Source organism: Micropterus salmoides, unplaced genomic scaffold (assembly GCF_014851395.1).
Source record: "Micropterus salmoides isolate LMB-PRFRI ecotype aquatic unplaced genomic scaffold, ASM1485139v1 Ms_hic_scaffold_9, whole genome shotgun sequence".
Taxonomy (NCBI): Eukaryota; Metazoa; Chordata; class Actinopteri; order Centrarchiformes; family Centrarchidae; genus Micropterus; species Micropterus salmoides.
In genome coordinates, this window is record NW_024044681.1 from 34,262,938 (window position 1) to 34,278,781 (window position 15,844).

Consider the following 15,844-nt stretch of genomic DNA (forward strand, 5'->3'; position numbering starts at 1 on the left):
TTTTGACAAAACTACATTTGGCATCATGCATTTCTAAAAGTGTCTTACTCAGTATATGTTTTTGTATGTGTTCTTCTCCACAAGGCCCTCCATTCATCGTATCACCACCAGAGAACATTACAGTGAACATCTCGCAGGACGCCTTCTTCACCTGCCAGGCGGAGGCCTACCCTCGAAACCTGACCTACACCTGGTTCTGGGAGGAGGACAACGTCTTCTTCAAGAAGTAAAGTTATGATCGGGTTCATTATTGTCCATCATATCACCTCACCCTTCTGAACCTACTGTTCACCAGCCACTGTCAGGGTCCATGTGGTTCTTAAGGTGGATGTTCACTAGAGAGGAATGATATCATTTTAAATTACTAAAAATCTGCTAGGCTAAAATGCCTTTGCAATGATTACCAGGCAAAAAGTGTCAGAGTGTCAGTGACAGAAATATGCCCTTTGATGTACCAATTATTTAGCTGGCTAAATATGTATTTAAGCAATCCTTTGAAATGTAAAAATGGCTTTAAAACCCTCAAAACTCCTTTAACATGACAATGATTCATTCATTGTGAAAAACAATAATCTGCGTATTATTTAAATAATTTCTAGCAGTTGTGCACACAGACAAATCTATGATATAAAAGCAACTTAAAAACGGACAGCAATGGCAATACATGTTGACAGAACAACCCAACTGAGGCAATAGGAGACTGCATCAGTACGTTTTACTAATTTAAGATTAGAGATTGGCCCGTCCATTTCTGTCTTTGAATTGCTGAGGCATGTAAAATGTGTTTTATTGTGGAGGGATAACACACAAATCTATAGAGTAGTTCTAAAAGAAATACATAAGTCCCAGTACTTAGATAAGATTGTCCAGCTTCAGCAATGTGAGGTATTTTGATTTGACCAGGCCTTCTCTGGTTAATTCTGTAATTCCTTAAATCAGGGTTTGTAGTGACTGGTTCATGTTTCTCCGTTATGGTCATGTAGCGTAAGACAACATACAGTAAATCCCACTTTCAGGCTTTCTCGTCTGAAAGTAAATGTTTGTGGTTTCATGTCTTAATGGATGCAGTCACTTTTATTCAAAAGGCGTGACGGCAATCTGGGTCGAACAGAGGTCAAACCATTTCTGTAAAACTTTAAACATGGCCAAAATCTGAATGAAATGTCATCAGATGAATGTAAAAGCTGCAGCACAAGGTTATATAAGTAATTAAATCATCAAGTCTGGTTGGCCAATTAAGATCACTGTTACATTTAAAACTTAATTATATCTCTTTTGCTCAAAAATAATAAAATCAGTTAACCTCCATAAATGTTTTTTAGAGGGGTTAAAAAAAGCTTTAAAAAACTTGTACAACACACAGTGATAATCAGACCAGCACCCCCTCCTCCAAATTTCTGTTCATATTGCATGGATGAATAAATGATAATTCAGCAAATCATGCTTTACATACAGCATGTGAATCCCAACTTCTTGCCTTGTCATTTTATGCTTGTGCTCTGTCAGCAGAATCCTCTAAAAAGACGATGAAAGTGATGGAGAACATATATTAGGAAAAGAATACTAGAAAGAAGGGAGAGAGTGTTTTTTTAAATCCATCAGTGATGCAGCCAGAAACAGAAAACACTCCTTCATATCATAAAACTTTTTATTGCTCATTGTCATTGCTGTTTTCTAGCTATGAAAACACTTCCTCTGCCATAACAGATGCCAAATAGTGATATTGGTAAAAGTCACCTAGACCTGCATGACAAGAAGCCATAACTTTAACAGCTTGATGAAGCCAGCACAGTAGCATGATATTTCATGTACAGAAAGGGCTTCAGATAGGAGTGTGTATATACAGTATGCAGTGTGTGTTTGTTTCTGTACAAGCGTCTACATACCATTTTTTTTAGAATCTTTTTCGAAAAGCCTGCCATGTAAAGAAGAGATTAAGCTGACATGATGCTGAGCCAGTTCAGTATGATGAGTTTTTAGACAGACAGACATCTCCTGAAGATCCATGTTATTAACTTTAAAGTATCACTTTCTTACTTTGAGAGCGCACACACAGGAGGTGAGGATCAGTGTGGGCTTCAATGCAAGTACATTCAAATGAATACACACACACTCCACTCCAGCACACCATGCTTTACTCACCAACTGTTCTTGGCTGTCCTGCCTTCGATCAGGTGGGTAAAGCATGGTGAAAGCATGAGAGGAGAAGGTGCAATGTGTTTTAATTTTAATTAACTTTAAGTAAACAACTTTATAATTGAAACGCATCACTGTTTTTGTACGATGAACCTCCAGAAATGTCAGTCAGCAGGCGCATTTTCCTAGGTTGCCACAAGCATGACATTTCCACTGTTGGTGCTTGGAAGCGGTTAGGACAGAGGCAATGCACTTGTCCATTCTGCTTACCCATAAAGTGCCCCACAGGAACCAAAGCTTGGAGTGAAGTTAGGTCATGCGATGCACATTCACAGTGCATTCTGAAGGAGACAGTAGACAGGGATGAACCCAGCTCTCATGCATATGTGCATTATAGCTGGACAAAGGGGGAGCTTTTCTCTTATTACTGGCCTTGCCAGCTAAAATATTATTTTTGATAAAAATATCAAAGTGCCTTTTGCAAGTAGGATGTCTATCCCTTGAAAATTGTAAATAAGGACATGAAGGCAAAATTGACAGTGACTTGGTATATTCTTAAACGTTTAAACTAACACCCTAACATGAAAATATGTTCAACAAAATCTGTTTTATTGAATATTTTGTTGTTTTAGTATGTGTTCCATCTTTTAGTAGTCTCACTTTTGTTAAACAAAGAGATTACCTAAGGATATGGCAAAACAGATAAACTCTCCCTGCCAGTCCTTCAAAAGTATATTTGTGGCGTTCAGTATACACGACCGCTTAAAATGAAGGACTGGGTTTTTTAATTAACCAAAAGGATATATATATCTGTAGCAGACAATTAGATATCTGAAAGTTCCATCTCTAAGTTTGATCTGACAGCCGGAGAAGAAACAATGCCTGGAAGTGATGGAAGTCCAGTTATTAATCTGCTCCTTTTAAATCCTTTATCAAATGTTTTAAGGTAGTTTGTTTGGTGGGGAAGGAAGCCATCTCCTAGTTAGAAAAAGAACAGTTTTTATTTCACTTAGCATCATACCTAAACCACGTTCATTAAGGGATTCGTTGGATGCGGAGTTTAACAAACCAGGTATTTTACCAACTTGGAACCAGATCCAAAATGGAACCTGCTATCCCCACATTGGGGTGACCAGGCAGAAGTCTGTTGGTGAAACTTTCACTGAGATCCTCATCTTGTTGTCAAGGTCCAGGCCCTCCAAAGAAACACTACAGTAGCCTCTGTTTTGCTCATGATAATTTACACAAGGGATTAAAGGCTCACTGATTAGAGCAGATAATCACAGTCAATACAGTTGTCAAAAGCAGAAAAACTGTTACCAATAATAGATTAAAATAAACCAAAAAGCAATGGGAGGATGTAATAAACAAGAAGGAAAATATCACAAGTGCCACCATAAGTAAAGCTAAGGATGAATTAGATGACGAAATGCAGTCCACTAACACCACAAAACAAGCGGCTCCCAGCACAACACAGACTCCGACATAAACTCCACGTAAGGATACAAACAACAATAAAGACCAAACGAGATTCAGATGATGTTGAGTGAAAACAGTCAACATCAGAAATGGAGAGAGTCATGTTAGTTTGGCAGCTATTGCTATTGCAGCTATTGCTTCCCTGTTACAAGAGAAAAGGTCTGTGCTGCAACAATCCTAAAACTTAACTTAATCCAACAGAAAAGAAACAAGTTTACATGTCACATGTTGAGTCGAGATCCCAAAACAGGCAGAAAGATCCAACATAAACTGGCAGAGAACACACAGACAGGCAATCAAGCAGGGAGGACAGTTATGCACAGGTGAGACACATCAGGTAACCAACAGGGCAGAACACACACACATGAGACAGGGTGATAAACAGGTAGACTCAGACAACTTTAAAACAAGACAGGAACACAGACTGAAACCAGCAACAAGAACACAGAGCAGACAAGGCCAAAATAATACAAACGCAGATAGACTCAAATCAGCATCCTGACAGAATGTTTCTGTCTTTTAAAAAACAGAAATCCATATTGTTTAAAATCTTTTTTTTTCAGAATCCTCTTGTTAGTTTGGTTGAAAAGCCACAATCATGTCCAGTTTGCAAAGGATCTCTGCTTAGATTAACTTGCTTTTAATGTCCTTAAATTCTATGTCCAGAAAGCAGGAATTTTGTTTTGCAAAAATTATCCTGTGAAAGTGTATATTGTCTTGCGTGACCTTGAAGGTAGCTTTCCAAAGTCTGGAAAAATAACCATGATAATGTCATTAGGGTTTCCTCGGTTTAAACTTGGAGATTACATTACAAACTGCGAGGGTCTAACAAAAGGATACTATTTAATGCATTATGGGAAATCCTGCAATCCTGTGCTTCCCTGCACTAAACAGTGAGTAAAAAGGCAATTCCATTAGGTCATTGTAAAATCAGCTAAAACAGATCAAAAACAAAATCCCTTAACAGCCACACTCTAACCCTATTTAAATGGATATTTCTGACAGGATTTTGCACTTGAAGCTAGTTTCAAAAACATGACGGGGACTTAGTGTAGTTTTCCAGAGGTCTACACATACATACTCCATATCTCCATAATAGTAGAGCACCTTTTGGAAGAGAAAAATAGGATTTTTGAAGTATGAATGGGCTGCTGAAAAATCTGCAGGCACTGTGCGTGATGCTAAGTCAAGCATGAACCAAGATCTCTGTGATCCCCTTCTTCTGTTCCAACACAAAGCCTAAAAGCTGGATGGTTTATAGTGGTTTAAAAAGTCTTGGCATCTGGCAAAGTTATAATTGGTATTGGTATCAATAAATCCATCAACCTCATACTGATATATTCTAATGATTTTGTGTTATAGGGCAGTAACTAATAAGCAGGAGGGAATACATTTTCCAGCTGCATTTGAAGCCTGTAGACTTACAGTTCCTCTGCAACCAGCCATTCTGCTGTGAATCATAAATCAAGCTGCATGCAGAACATCATTCATGTGAAAGTCAAAGCTACACATCCACTGGGATATGAGCAAAAAAGGGCAAGAAAATGTGGCACTGGCCAAACATACTGCCGTCATCTTCATAGAAGTCTTGCATCATGTAGTATACATGTACATCTATCCATAGATATTCTCTCATCAGGCTATGACTTGTGCTTCTGGTGACTGAACATATATGTTGAAATAATACAAGTTTTCAATACTAAGAAAGAGTTTTTATACAAAACCAAAGCTTCAGCGTGGGAGATAGCTGTTACAATGTGTTTAGTACATATGAATCTTATTTTTAAAAAAGTCTTGAAGACAGATTACACGATGTCAGATAAAACACACTGATCTATATTCCAACATTAGCGTTTCCCTTCTCTTAATTTTCACAGTGACCTAAAGCGCAGAGTCAGTATTCTTATTGACGGTTCCCTCATCATTGCCCAAGTCAAGCCGGAGGATGCTGGGAAATACACCTGTGCTCCTAGCAACAGCCTGGGCCGACCACCGACTGCCTCTGCCTACCTAACAGTGCAATGTGAGTGTTCTGCAAGTTTTTACACTTTGACTTTTAATTTGTTATTTGTGCTAAACTTTAGAGTCTGTCCTGGTACATTGTAAGGGTTCCTCTTTATGTCCGATTGTTTGGGTCAAAGCCAAGGCCACCTCAGCTCTGGAATACTAATACCTAACCTAACCATGGCTGAGGTACAAAGGAAAGAAACATGGCAGAGCAAGCAACTGTATGCAATGTAATATATCATAAAATATGACTTAGCTTTATATTTTTAGGATAATAATGATGCAAAAGTTTGTTTTCCTTTATGTACAAACGGTGTAAATTGTGTTTCAGGTGTACTGTATACCAGTCACCCCCTATTGTGTGGTATTGATACTGTTTAAAGGCAAATATCTAATCCTACAGCCTTTACAACACATTATAATGTGATCTATTACTGGTGATATACAGTGAGTGCTACTAAAGCATTCAGCCTGTTCAATCCACACCTGACTCTGACTCCGACTCTCTTTTAAAATGCATACTTCATGAGAAGAAAACAGCCTAGTTTTTTATTTATCGATTCATTCATTTTAGGCCTACAGTGAAACCAGGAATCTCATAGCCACTCTGGGAGCTTTGATCAATCATTACAGATACCGTACACAACAACACAACATATTTGCATGATTTAAACAGCTGAATGTGGAACAAACACTTCAATAAGCACACCAGAGGAAGCTCTGAGCATGACTGTGAGATGGCCGAGTGACAGACATCAAAAACGCTTTCAGTGTGGTCTTGGCCTTTAGACTGAGGATGAAGAAGAACTTTTAGAAGAAAGATTGGTCTCTTGATCATCACTTTAAGTATAATTGTTTTCACTGCCCCATAACAAAATTAGCATGATTTCCTGCAGCCTGCCTCTCATATCTGGCCACTGAACTTGCCATCAAATGTAGAATAATTAGACTTTAAAATAAACTCAGACCGCTCCAATAAGAACTCTGTTGCAACATCACAAGGCTTCTGTTGAAGAAAGTAGGATGTACAGTAGCATTTAAGACATGCTAATATGGTCTTTTGGTATATTCTACATTAAATATGACTGTCTTGACAAATTATAGTAGTAGCTCAACAGTATGATGTTTGACATGACTAATCCTTATCTCATCTCAGAGATGGGACCCCAGTTCTAACCAAAAGGCTTATCCACAGTTGGAAGTTTCTGGTCTGTAGCAGGACCGTCTACTCTGACACTGCTGTAGAGCTGCATGTCTGGAAACCGTCTGATTTGGTTGGAAAATGCACTTGATGCGTCCTCTGCATTGTGGAATCGATTTGGACTCTCTAGCACTCCACCAGTCTCCAGGCTAACTCTGTTCCACCTCTCAGCCAAACACCTAATCCCACCCAAACACCCATATGCTTGCTCATATACGCTGAGAGTCGGCTACATTTTGCATATGTTTGCTTTCTGCCTCTCTCTCCCTCCTGCCTCCTCTCTCTCCCATGCCTCTCCCTTCTCTCTCGTGTCTCATTTGTACTCATTTATGTATATATATTCATATGCACACCAACACATCTCTATCTCTTCCTCCCTCTGTCTTCATCATGAGTTGCCGCCTCCTTTTTCTCTCCTCCCGTAAAACACTCACACAGTCCAGCAGTCACTCCGAGCTCTGGAAAGATGACGCCTGGTGAATTTGTCACATCTGGCTCTTATGTGGAGCAGACAGGCAGAGGCAGGACGAGCTCCCAGACTTTAGCCTCGTCGACCGGTTGACCGGCCACTGGCAGTAGTCAAGGCAACAGACATTTTGCATTCCCTCGCTCTCCTGCCTCCTTTGATGGCTGTACATTAGATTGTGTGTGTGTGTGTGTGTGTGTGTGTGTGTGTGTGTGTGTGATGAACAGAGGCAGGCAACACCATTTGTGAGAGGGGTTGGGGAAGTGAGAGAGGGGGATTACATCATTGCTCTAAGAGCAGGGACTTTTCTCTGTCAGACTGCAGAGGGCTCTCTCTCTCTCTGTCTTTCTGTCCTATTCTTTCCTCTTTTTATCCCTCTCTGAGTTCTCAATTCTCAATCTCAACATGTCCCCTTTTTTTCTCTTCTGCCTCATTCTGTTTAAATCTCTCTCCCACAGTCTCCTTTTTTCTCTGTCCTCCCTCTGTCTTTCTCCCTGAAGTGTCTGCCAGTGAATAACTTCCCTAAAGCATCTTGCAGTGGGAACCAGTGTGTCGTGAGCGATAGGGCTGTCTGAGGGCTATATTTAGAAACTTGGCTGATATTCTTGTCTGTGGTGCTGGTGGCGGCGCTCCTCTGGGCTCTTTGTGGCAGAGGGCTGCCGGGCCAGCGGTTAGGACTTTGGAGGACAGCAGTTGTAGTACAAAGTTGTTTTGGCAACAGTGCGGTCAATCGATCTCTCGCTTAGTTTCAGTCCCTCTGTTTCGCTACGTCACGCAGTCGTTAGCTCACTCGTTCACTTGCTCACTCTCTCATCTGCTCTCCTTCGTAGAGTCAGATGAATGCCTTTTGCCTGCTTTACTGTGTTCACAGTCACACTGCCTCATCCTCCTCTCTCCTCCCCCAGCGCCTCTCTACCTTACGTCATCCAGTCACATCTCTCTCTCTCTCTCTCTCACCTGTCCTCTTTCCCACGCTCGGTGCTCAGCCTCGCTCGTCCTACCTCTATCGCTCCGCTGAAAGCGCTCGCTCCTCTTCACCCCTCCTTCTCCCCTCACTCACACCATTTCTCCTCCTTATCAACCGGTTCCTACTTTGAAGATCGCCTGCTTGACCTCATTTGGGCACCACGCTGTTCTCTCCCTTCTTCAGAATTCAGGATTTAGGAAGGAGAGGTTTTAGCCCCCACTTCCCTTCCTTCCATCTCTTAGCTGAGTAAAGCTACCAGATGGACTTTTTTCTTGTGTGCCTGTCTTTGCCCAAAGGGTATAACTCGACCATACTAAATCCCAAATGTATAATACTTAAAATACAGAGAGAATAATGTGAACTCATAGCCACTAATTTGGAGCAAATATAGCAAATATATTAATAAAACTCAAACATGTCAGGGCTGATCTGATTGGGCTGAGGCAGGTCAGGTATGGATATGATTTTGATGTATTGTCTGTAACTAAATGGGACAGTAGTTAAATGTGGTCTAAAATATTTATGTTAAGGATGCTCACAGAGACACATCAATCTTTGGACACCCTTTTGATTAGATTTTATGTAATACTACTTTGTTACATAGTGACATACTGTTAAAAAGCTATCTACACCAGAGGGAACACAGATTCTGTCATTGTAAAAATGTGTTGTCTGGTTGGTCTGCCAATTTGGACCAGACTGAAATCTGGATGAATTGTAATAACTCTGGTAATCCCCTAAACTTTCCTCTAGCTCCATCATCAGGTCAAAATTAAAATTATCTAAAACTTTGGTTTATTACATTACATATATTTAACTGAGGCTTTCATCCAGAGCCACTTACAATAAGTGCATTTCAAGCATGTAGATACTAATCATGCAAGTACATCACCATCATCAAATATGCTGAACTGCCTTGAATGCTACATTTTGTGCTAGTTGGCCCCATCCAAGAACAGTTTCCTAAATATTATTATTATTTTTGTACTATGGGCTCGTATGAGTGTGCCACGTCAGATTTAACAAACGCTCCTAACTAAATTTCTGAAGTTAATTTAAAAGTTTAATTCATTTACATTTGACAGTTTTACATGGATTACAGAGCTAGTAAGAATCACTTACTCTTTATTCTTTTTCACTGGCAAGGGCGTCACTTTGTGTTGAAAAGTGGTGGGGACATAGGGACTCAGATTAGATATTCTCAATGCGGAGATATATGATTTTGGAAATTTTGATCTTTAAACACTTCATTTCCGACATTCTGGTGAAAGTTTCTGCACCAATGGTGGAAATGTTTTTGTAAAAGGAAACACAAAATTCAGGCGGCAGGTGACATTTCAAAATATATAAATATAACAGAATCTAAGTCAGTGCAGCTCTCAGGCATTCTGTGCTGCTTTCAGATCTGTTTCTCCTGTAGATCAACTTTTCTCGTAATATCATCCCTGCTGAGGCAGTCTATCCTACTCTTTTGTCATGTTCACAGGGAGAGAACGGAAAACTTGAAAAAGAAACTGTCAAGAAGTTGTTATATTGCATGCACGTTTTGGGACATTTTATAATCAGATTTTTTCAGCTTAAGTTACTGTTTTTGGACAATGCACATTTCTTCTATATTTTAATTACACTGCATGTTTTCTTATTGTGCAAATAAACCTTTCTAAAGGCATTTTGATTTGTTATTTAACTGCAAGCTATATTTCATTTCATTTTTATTTATATTTGTTTATTTTTTAAACAAATTATGTTAAAAAGGTGGTGGGGACAAAATCAGCCTTTTATTAAAAAAGTGGTGGGGACATGTCCCCAGTGTCCCCAGTGTAAATGACACCTGTGTATTGGTTGAAAAAATGAACAAATCATGAAAAACGGTGTTTTAGAGAGGTTCATAGACTGTGTATGTGTGCCTTCACCAAATGAACTGCACATTTTAATTGCTCCACGCTCTGGAGCTATTTTAGTCATTTCATTTATTTAGGCATCAAGGTTACTTTATTTAGGTTGCTAAAATCTTGCTTGGTTTACTGTATGTGTCGTCGTGTGCACAATGCTGCTCTTTTACTTTCAGTTCAGGAATAAAACTGATGTGCATGGGTGTTCATTGTTGAACGACATGCACTTTGCAAACACCAGAGACCAGCTGTTCTCCACAGAAATTCATTATCATTTTTTTCATTCTTCATTCTGTGTGATATCCCACTCTTCACTACACAGCTGTTACAATCACTAGGTAGAAAGAGATGTTCGGTCAATCGGTTCACTCTCTCTGTGTTTTTCACCAGATCCTGCCCGTGTGGTAAACATGCCATCTGTCATCTACGTGGCCATTGGTCTGCCCGGCTTCATCCGCTGTCCTGTAGATGCCAATCCCCCTGTTACTCTGGTTAAGTGGAAGAAAGATGGCCTCCCTCTCCGGATAGATAAGGTGAGCTGGAGCCGTGCTGTAGCTTTGGTTCCGCTTACTTTATCCTGCCTCAGACTGCATCATTTCTTCGGTTGAAGCTTTGTGTGGTTCCATTTTTCAATTCCTTCTTTCATTTCAGTGTGCTTCTCTATCTCTTATTTGAGTGAAATATGCAGTCACCCTGGGTTATGCTATTCCTTACGCACAGTCCATGACTTCTCCATCCACAGTACCCTGGTTGGAGCCAAATGGACGATGGGAGCATCCGTGTGGCAGAGGTGACGGAGGACTCTCTCGGCACCTATACCTGCATGCCTTACAATGCCCTGGGTTCCATGGGATGGTCCCCTCCCGCTCCCCTGGTGCTAAAGGTATGTCCATGGTCACTGTGCAAATGATCCCAAGATAGCAAATCAGCTGTTATGCATGCAGGAGGCAGTGCCAGACCACCATCAGTTTTTACTCACCTGTTTTACCCTTGGCAGGACCCTCCCAAATTCTCAGTGGTTCCTGGAGGGGAGTACAGGCAGGAGGCTGGGAGAGAACTGGTTGTCCCCTGTGAGGCAGAGGGAGACCCCTTTCCCAACATCACATGGAGGAAGGTAAGATATCTTCCACACTCTACACCCCACTGCCTATGTTTATAATTTGGCCACTGAATTTCCGGTGTACAGCTGTTTTTTAACCTCTACTTCATATTGTTGTGTGTCACATTGTTTTCCATTGAGAACCTTTTGATGCTGAAACCTGCGCCTGTAGTGGGTGCTCAGATTTTAATTACTCAAACTACTGTATATAATTTTTGTGTTTTTAATCACATTTTAATGATGTCTATAAAATATGCAATGAAGCGAACATATTAGATTCTCTCAATTGTTTGCTTGATTAATCTCACTCACTGACTACTCTGATTAGCTATTGTTTTTGTCTTCCACTTATGAAATTCATAATTCATCATTCTGTATAATTTGATACTTTAGTTAGATATTTAAAGCAATATTTGCACAACATCACATTGCTATTTTGAACAGTTGGTAAACTCTCCCTGATGTTGAGTTGAGTTTTGAATTGCATGTTCCAACTTGTCCGTCTCTGTTTTATTGTCTGACTCTGTCTTCGCTTTTCTCGGTGGACTGCAGGTAGGGAAGCCCAGTAAAAGCAAGCACAATGTTCTGCCCAGAGGCAGCTTACAGTTCAAGTCACTCACAAAGGAGGACCACGGGGAGTGGGAGTGTGTCGCCACCAACGTTGCCACGAGCATCACTGCCAGCACGCACGTCCAAGTCATAGGTACCCAACATATACATACAGATAAATGCATAAATACATACATTACATCAGAATCTCTTTCTGTAACAAGTGCAGTAACTGACTATTCACTAACACCCCACACTGTTGCTACGACTCTTAAGCTTTTCATTTCCACATGGCACATATTCATTTTACAATGATTTGGCTTTTCAGTAATTTGTGGAACAAACGTTCTTGGATTTTAAAAAGAGAGACAAAAGTAGCTTTGCCCCCTGAAATGTTGCTGACAGATGTTATCGACTGTAGCTAGCTAGCTAATTAGTGGTGCTGCTTAGTAGTGGATATTTTTTGTCTTGATTAACCAAGTAGTGTCTCCAACAGAACACATGTTGGGAACAGATGCTTGTAAGTGTGTCTGCCTCCCAAACCCAAAGTGGGACCTGATTCCACAGGAGAGGAGCTTGATAGCAGAAGGCTTTGGCTCCTATTCTACTTTTGGAGACTGTAGGAACCAAGTAATACTTTTCTGGGAGCACAGTGTTCTAGTAGTGTAATAAGGTACTATAAGCTCTTTAAGATGGTGCCTGACTATTAAGGGCTTTGTAGATGATCAGAAGGATTTTGAATTCTATTCTATTCTAAAACAGGAGAAATATGATCTCTTTTCCTGGTTCTTGTCAGTAGACAAGTCTTACGAGACTTATTTAAGCAGCCTGATAATAAGGAATTGCAATAACCCAACCTAGAAGTAACTAAAGTTTAGTTTAGGACAGTTTAGGAAAGATTAGTTTTTCTGCATCATTTTGAGACAGGATGTTCCTGATTTTTGCATTATTACGTAGGTGAAAAAAGTCGGTCCTTGAAGTGTGTTTTATGTGAGAGTTAAAGGGTCAAAGATAACTCCGATATTCCTCACAGTGGTGCTGGAGGCCAGGGCGATGCCGTCCAGAGAGACTGTATCTTTAGATAATGTGTCTCAGTGGTGTTTGGGGTTTGAGTTTAAAATTGCAGGTTTTTACGTCCTTAAGGTATGCTTGAAGTTTAGCGAACTGATTGGTATAATCTGGCTTAATGAATAGATATAATTAGGTATCATCTGCATAACAGTGTTTCCATAGGAAACATACGTAAGGTGAACAGGATTGATCAAAGCACAGAAACTTGTGAAACTCTGTGACTAACTTTGTTATGGAGGACTCATCGTTAAAATGTACAAACTGAGATCGATCTGATAAATAAGACTTAAACCAGCTTAGAGCGTTTCCTTTGATGCCAATTATGTTCAAGTCTCTGTAATAGGATGTGATGGTCAGTGGTTTTGAATGCAGAACTAAAATCGAACAAGACAAATACAGAGACGAGTCCTTTGTCTGATGTAATTATAAGGTCATTTGTAATTTTCACCAGCGCTGTCTCTGAACTCAATCCTTTACATCTTGAAAATCCTCAAATAAACTATTGTCTTGTAAGATCTGATTGGCGACAGCTTTCTCAAGGACCTTTGGGAGAAAGGTTAGATCTACACTACTGTGCATTTTTACATTTGCCTAAAACTTTTTTCACAGTACTGTAGGTCTATAGTGGAATAAACTGGATCAAGAGTGAACGTTTTAAAAAAAATGTTTTATTATTTATTATATATTTATATATTATTTATATATTTAAATGCCTCTGGTAAATGCAGTCACTGGGACAGTCTGTCCTGTTGTCAATCATTGTCCTTGCTGACCACTCTACTTCCTCTCTGGGTGTGAGCCAGTCAAATCAGAGCAATACAATGACTGTATTGAACTGGCTACTGATTGGTTTGCTGTTGCACTGGCTTACCTAAACAATGGAAAGGGTAATGAGCAAAGTTAAGAATTATGGCTGGAAACATTTACTTTTGGCAGGTAACACCTACAAAAAAATGTAATAATAATTTTGGACACTTGACCATTATTCAAGATTACATAATTCATGTAACCAAAATTATTGTTTTTCTCATTTTATTTATAGTTAGATTTTCTGGCTGCTTAAAAACAAATTGTTGTGTCTAGCTCACAGTAAATGTATTTGACAAGTAAAATTAATGTACCGTATCAGAGCAAGGCTACTCAGTGACTGCTGTGCCCTTGTAACAAAACATTCTCACTGCAGGTACAAGCCCCCACGCCCCCACCAGCGTCCATGTGGCGGCGTCTTCCACCTGGGCCAATGTGTCCTGGGAGGCGGCCTATGATGGAGGTTTCCAACAGACATTTTCAGTCTGGTATGGCCATGTGTGAGTCATCCCAGCATGCTTTGCTTCCTGCTTTTTCTTCGTCCAATACTTCCTCTGTTATTTCTCAAAATGTCTTTTCCAGGGTTGTGTTCAGAACAGTTGTGAAAAGGTAGAGATGGAAATACATGGAGATCCAGTGTGAGTGAGTTTTCATCTCTGATCTTGGAATTTCTGGAGGAACGGATTAAAACAGTTGCAACTAAACTGAACATGACCCAAAGTTCTCTGTCCTTCTGCTGCTGCTGCTGCTTTGTCGCTGCTTCACTGTGAAAAAAGCCTAGGTTGAAATGTTTCATTTAGTAATTACTTGAGATTTTAGCCATGACCGGTGCAGTATAACCGTAATCATACTGATGCGATGCGTGTTAACATACCCTCAATGTGTATAAAATGTGGAGTGAAAAACATAGGTGTTCCTCTGGTTGTCATCTTACTGCTAATCATGGGTCAGGTGTGTCTAAATAAATACACTATACAAATACACGTATTTCATCTTCTTGAAGGAGTATGAAGTAGTTTTAACCCAGGTCTATAAGGGAGCTGTCTGCAGTTTGGCTGATAGGTGTGAGCAAAATGTCTAAAAAAAACCCAGAAGTTTGGTGGATTTTAGCAGAGCTTTCTAGGACATATGATCAAAAACAGGACAGTGACAATATATATAATGTCATTATAATCACTAAAACAGATTCTGTCAATTATTTTACCTTGCTGCCAAAGTGGATGCATTTTCAGTGTGGGTGTGCTGGTTGATTTTGAACAAACTCCTCTTAAAGAGTTTTGACTCAGTTGAGAATGTATAGAACCTTGTGAGGTGATCTAATCTCCATAAAGCAGGAAATATATTTAATAAATGTAACAGCTGTTAGCAATATGTGTTGCAGACGCAGATGCTTTTGTTTAGCTGGTTCTTGAACTGAAGAGTTGGATGCAGTCTTTATTTTAGCAGTGTCTTTGTCATTGTCTGTATATTTCACCCACATTCAATAAAACTGTGCAGTTTCAGCAAACATGTCACTGTAATGTGATAATATCCTAATATCATTGTCAGATAGCTCAGTTGGACCCTGTTAGAGAAATACAGTACTGACTACAGTCGAGTTCCACCACTATCAGTTTGGTCTCTTCCTTAAGCTTCTGAATGTGCAGTACACCTGCTCATGAACACATATACACATGCAAACCATTAAAAACAAAGGAAATGAGCTGTAACATTCTGCTGCACTGTTCATATGCAAAATAAATACTGTGTGAAGTCATTGTTAGGTGATCAATCATTAGACAATTTCGACCAATCATTTCAACAAAGTATAATCCAGTAGTACAATCATTGAAAACAAGTCACCAAGAAATTGCTGGTCTCTTTGTTGCATTTCATGTTGTGTATGATCAACTTTGATTTCAAGGGTCTTATGGATTGCTTTAAAACATAAAAGTAGACTCTTTACAACGTTAAACAAGAGAGTGATACTGTTCTTTATCACAAACAGAGTGAATAGCACCATCCTATATGTCTTGGATATTATTGAATAAAATACTACAGGGTACTATTCTAAATATCTAACAGGAAATTTCAATGTAAGCAGTGACACACATGAAATTTTTACACATAATTAAATCTTAATACATAAGTTATTCAGCTGTTAAGCATATCAAAATTGGATCAGCATTAC

General features: G+C 39.6%; 1 protein-coding gene across 2 annotated transcripts in view; it reads left to right on the top strand.

The window, feature by feature from the left end:
* The window catches only part of LOC119895740 (protein turtle homolog B-like), a 143,415-nt gene that overhangs the window by 73,643 nt on the left and 53,928 nt on the right, over positions 1-15,844 (top strand). The window contains exons 6-12 of one of the 2 annotated variants that reach the window (XM_038709038.1): positions 85-226; positions 5,493-5,638; positions 10,539-10,681; positions 10,891-11,031; positions 11,146-11,262; positions 11,800-11,950; positions 14,051-14,174. In XM_038709038.1, the coding sequence (XP_038564966.1) occupies positions 85-226; positions 5,493-5,638; positions 10,539-10,681; positions 10,891-11,031; positions 11,146-11,262; positions 11,800-11,950; positions 14,051-14,174 (964 nt within the window). The remainder of the gene's footprint in view (positions 1-84; positions 227-5,492; positions 5,639-10,538; positions 10,682-10,890; positions 11,032-11,145; positions 11,263-11,799; positions 11,951-14,050; positions 14,175-15,844) is intronic. The other variant, XM_038709039.1, reaches the window with a different exon arrangement.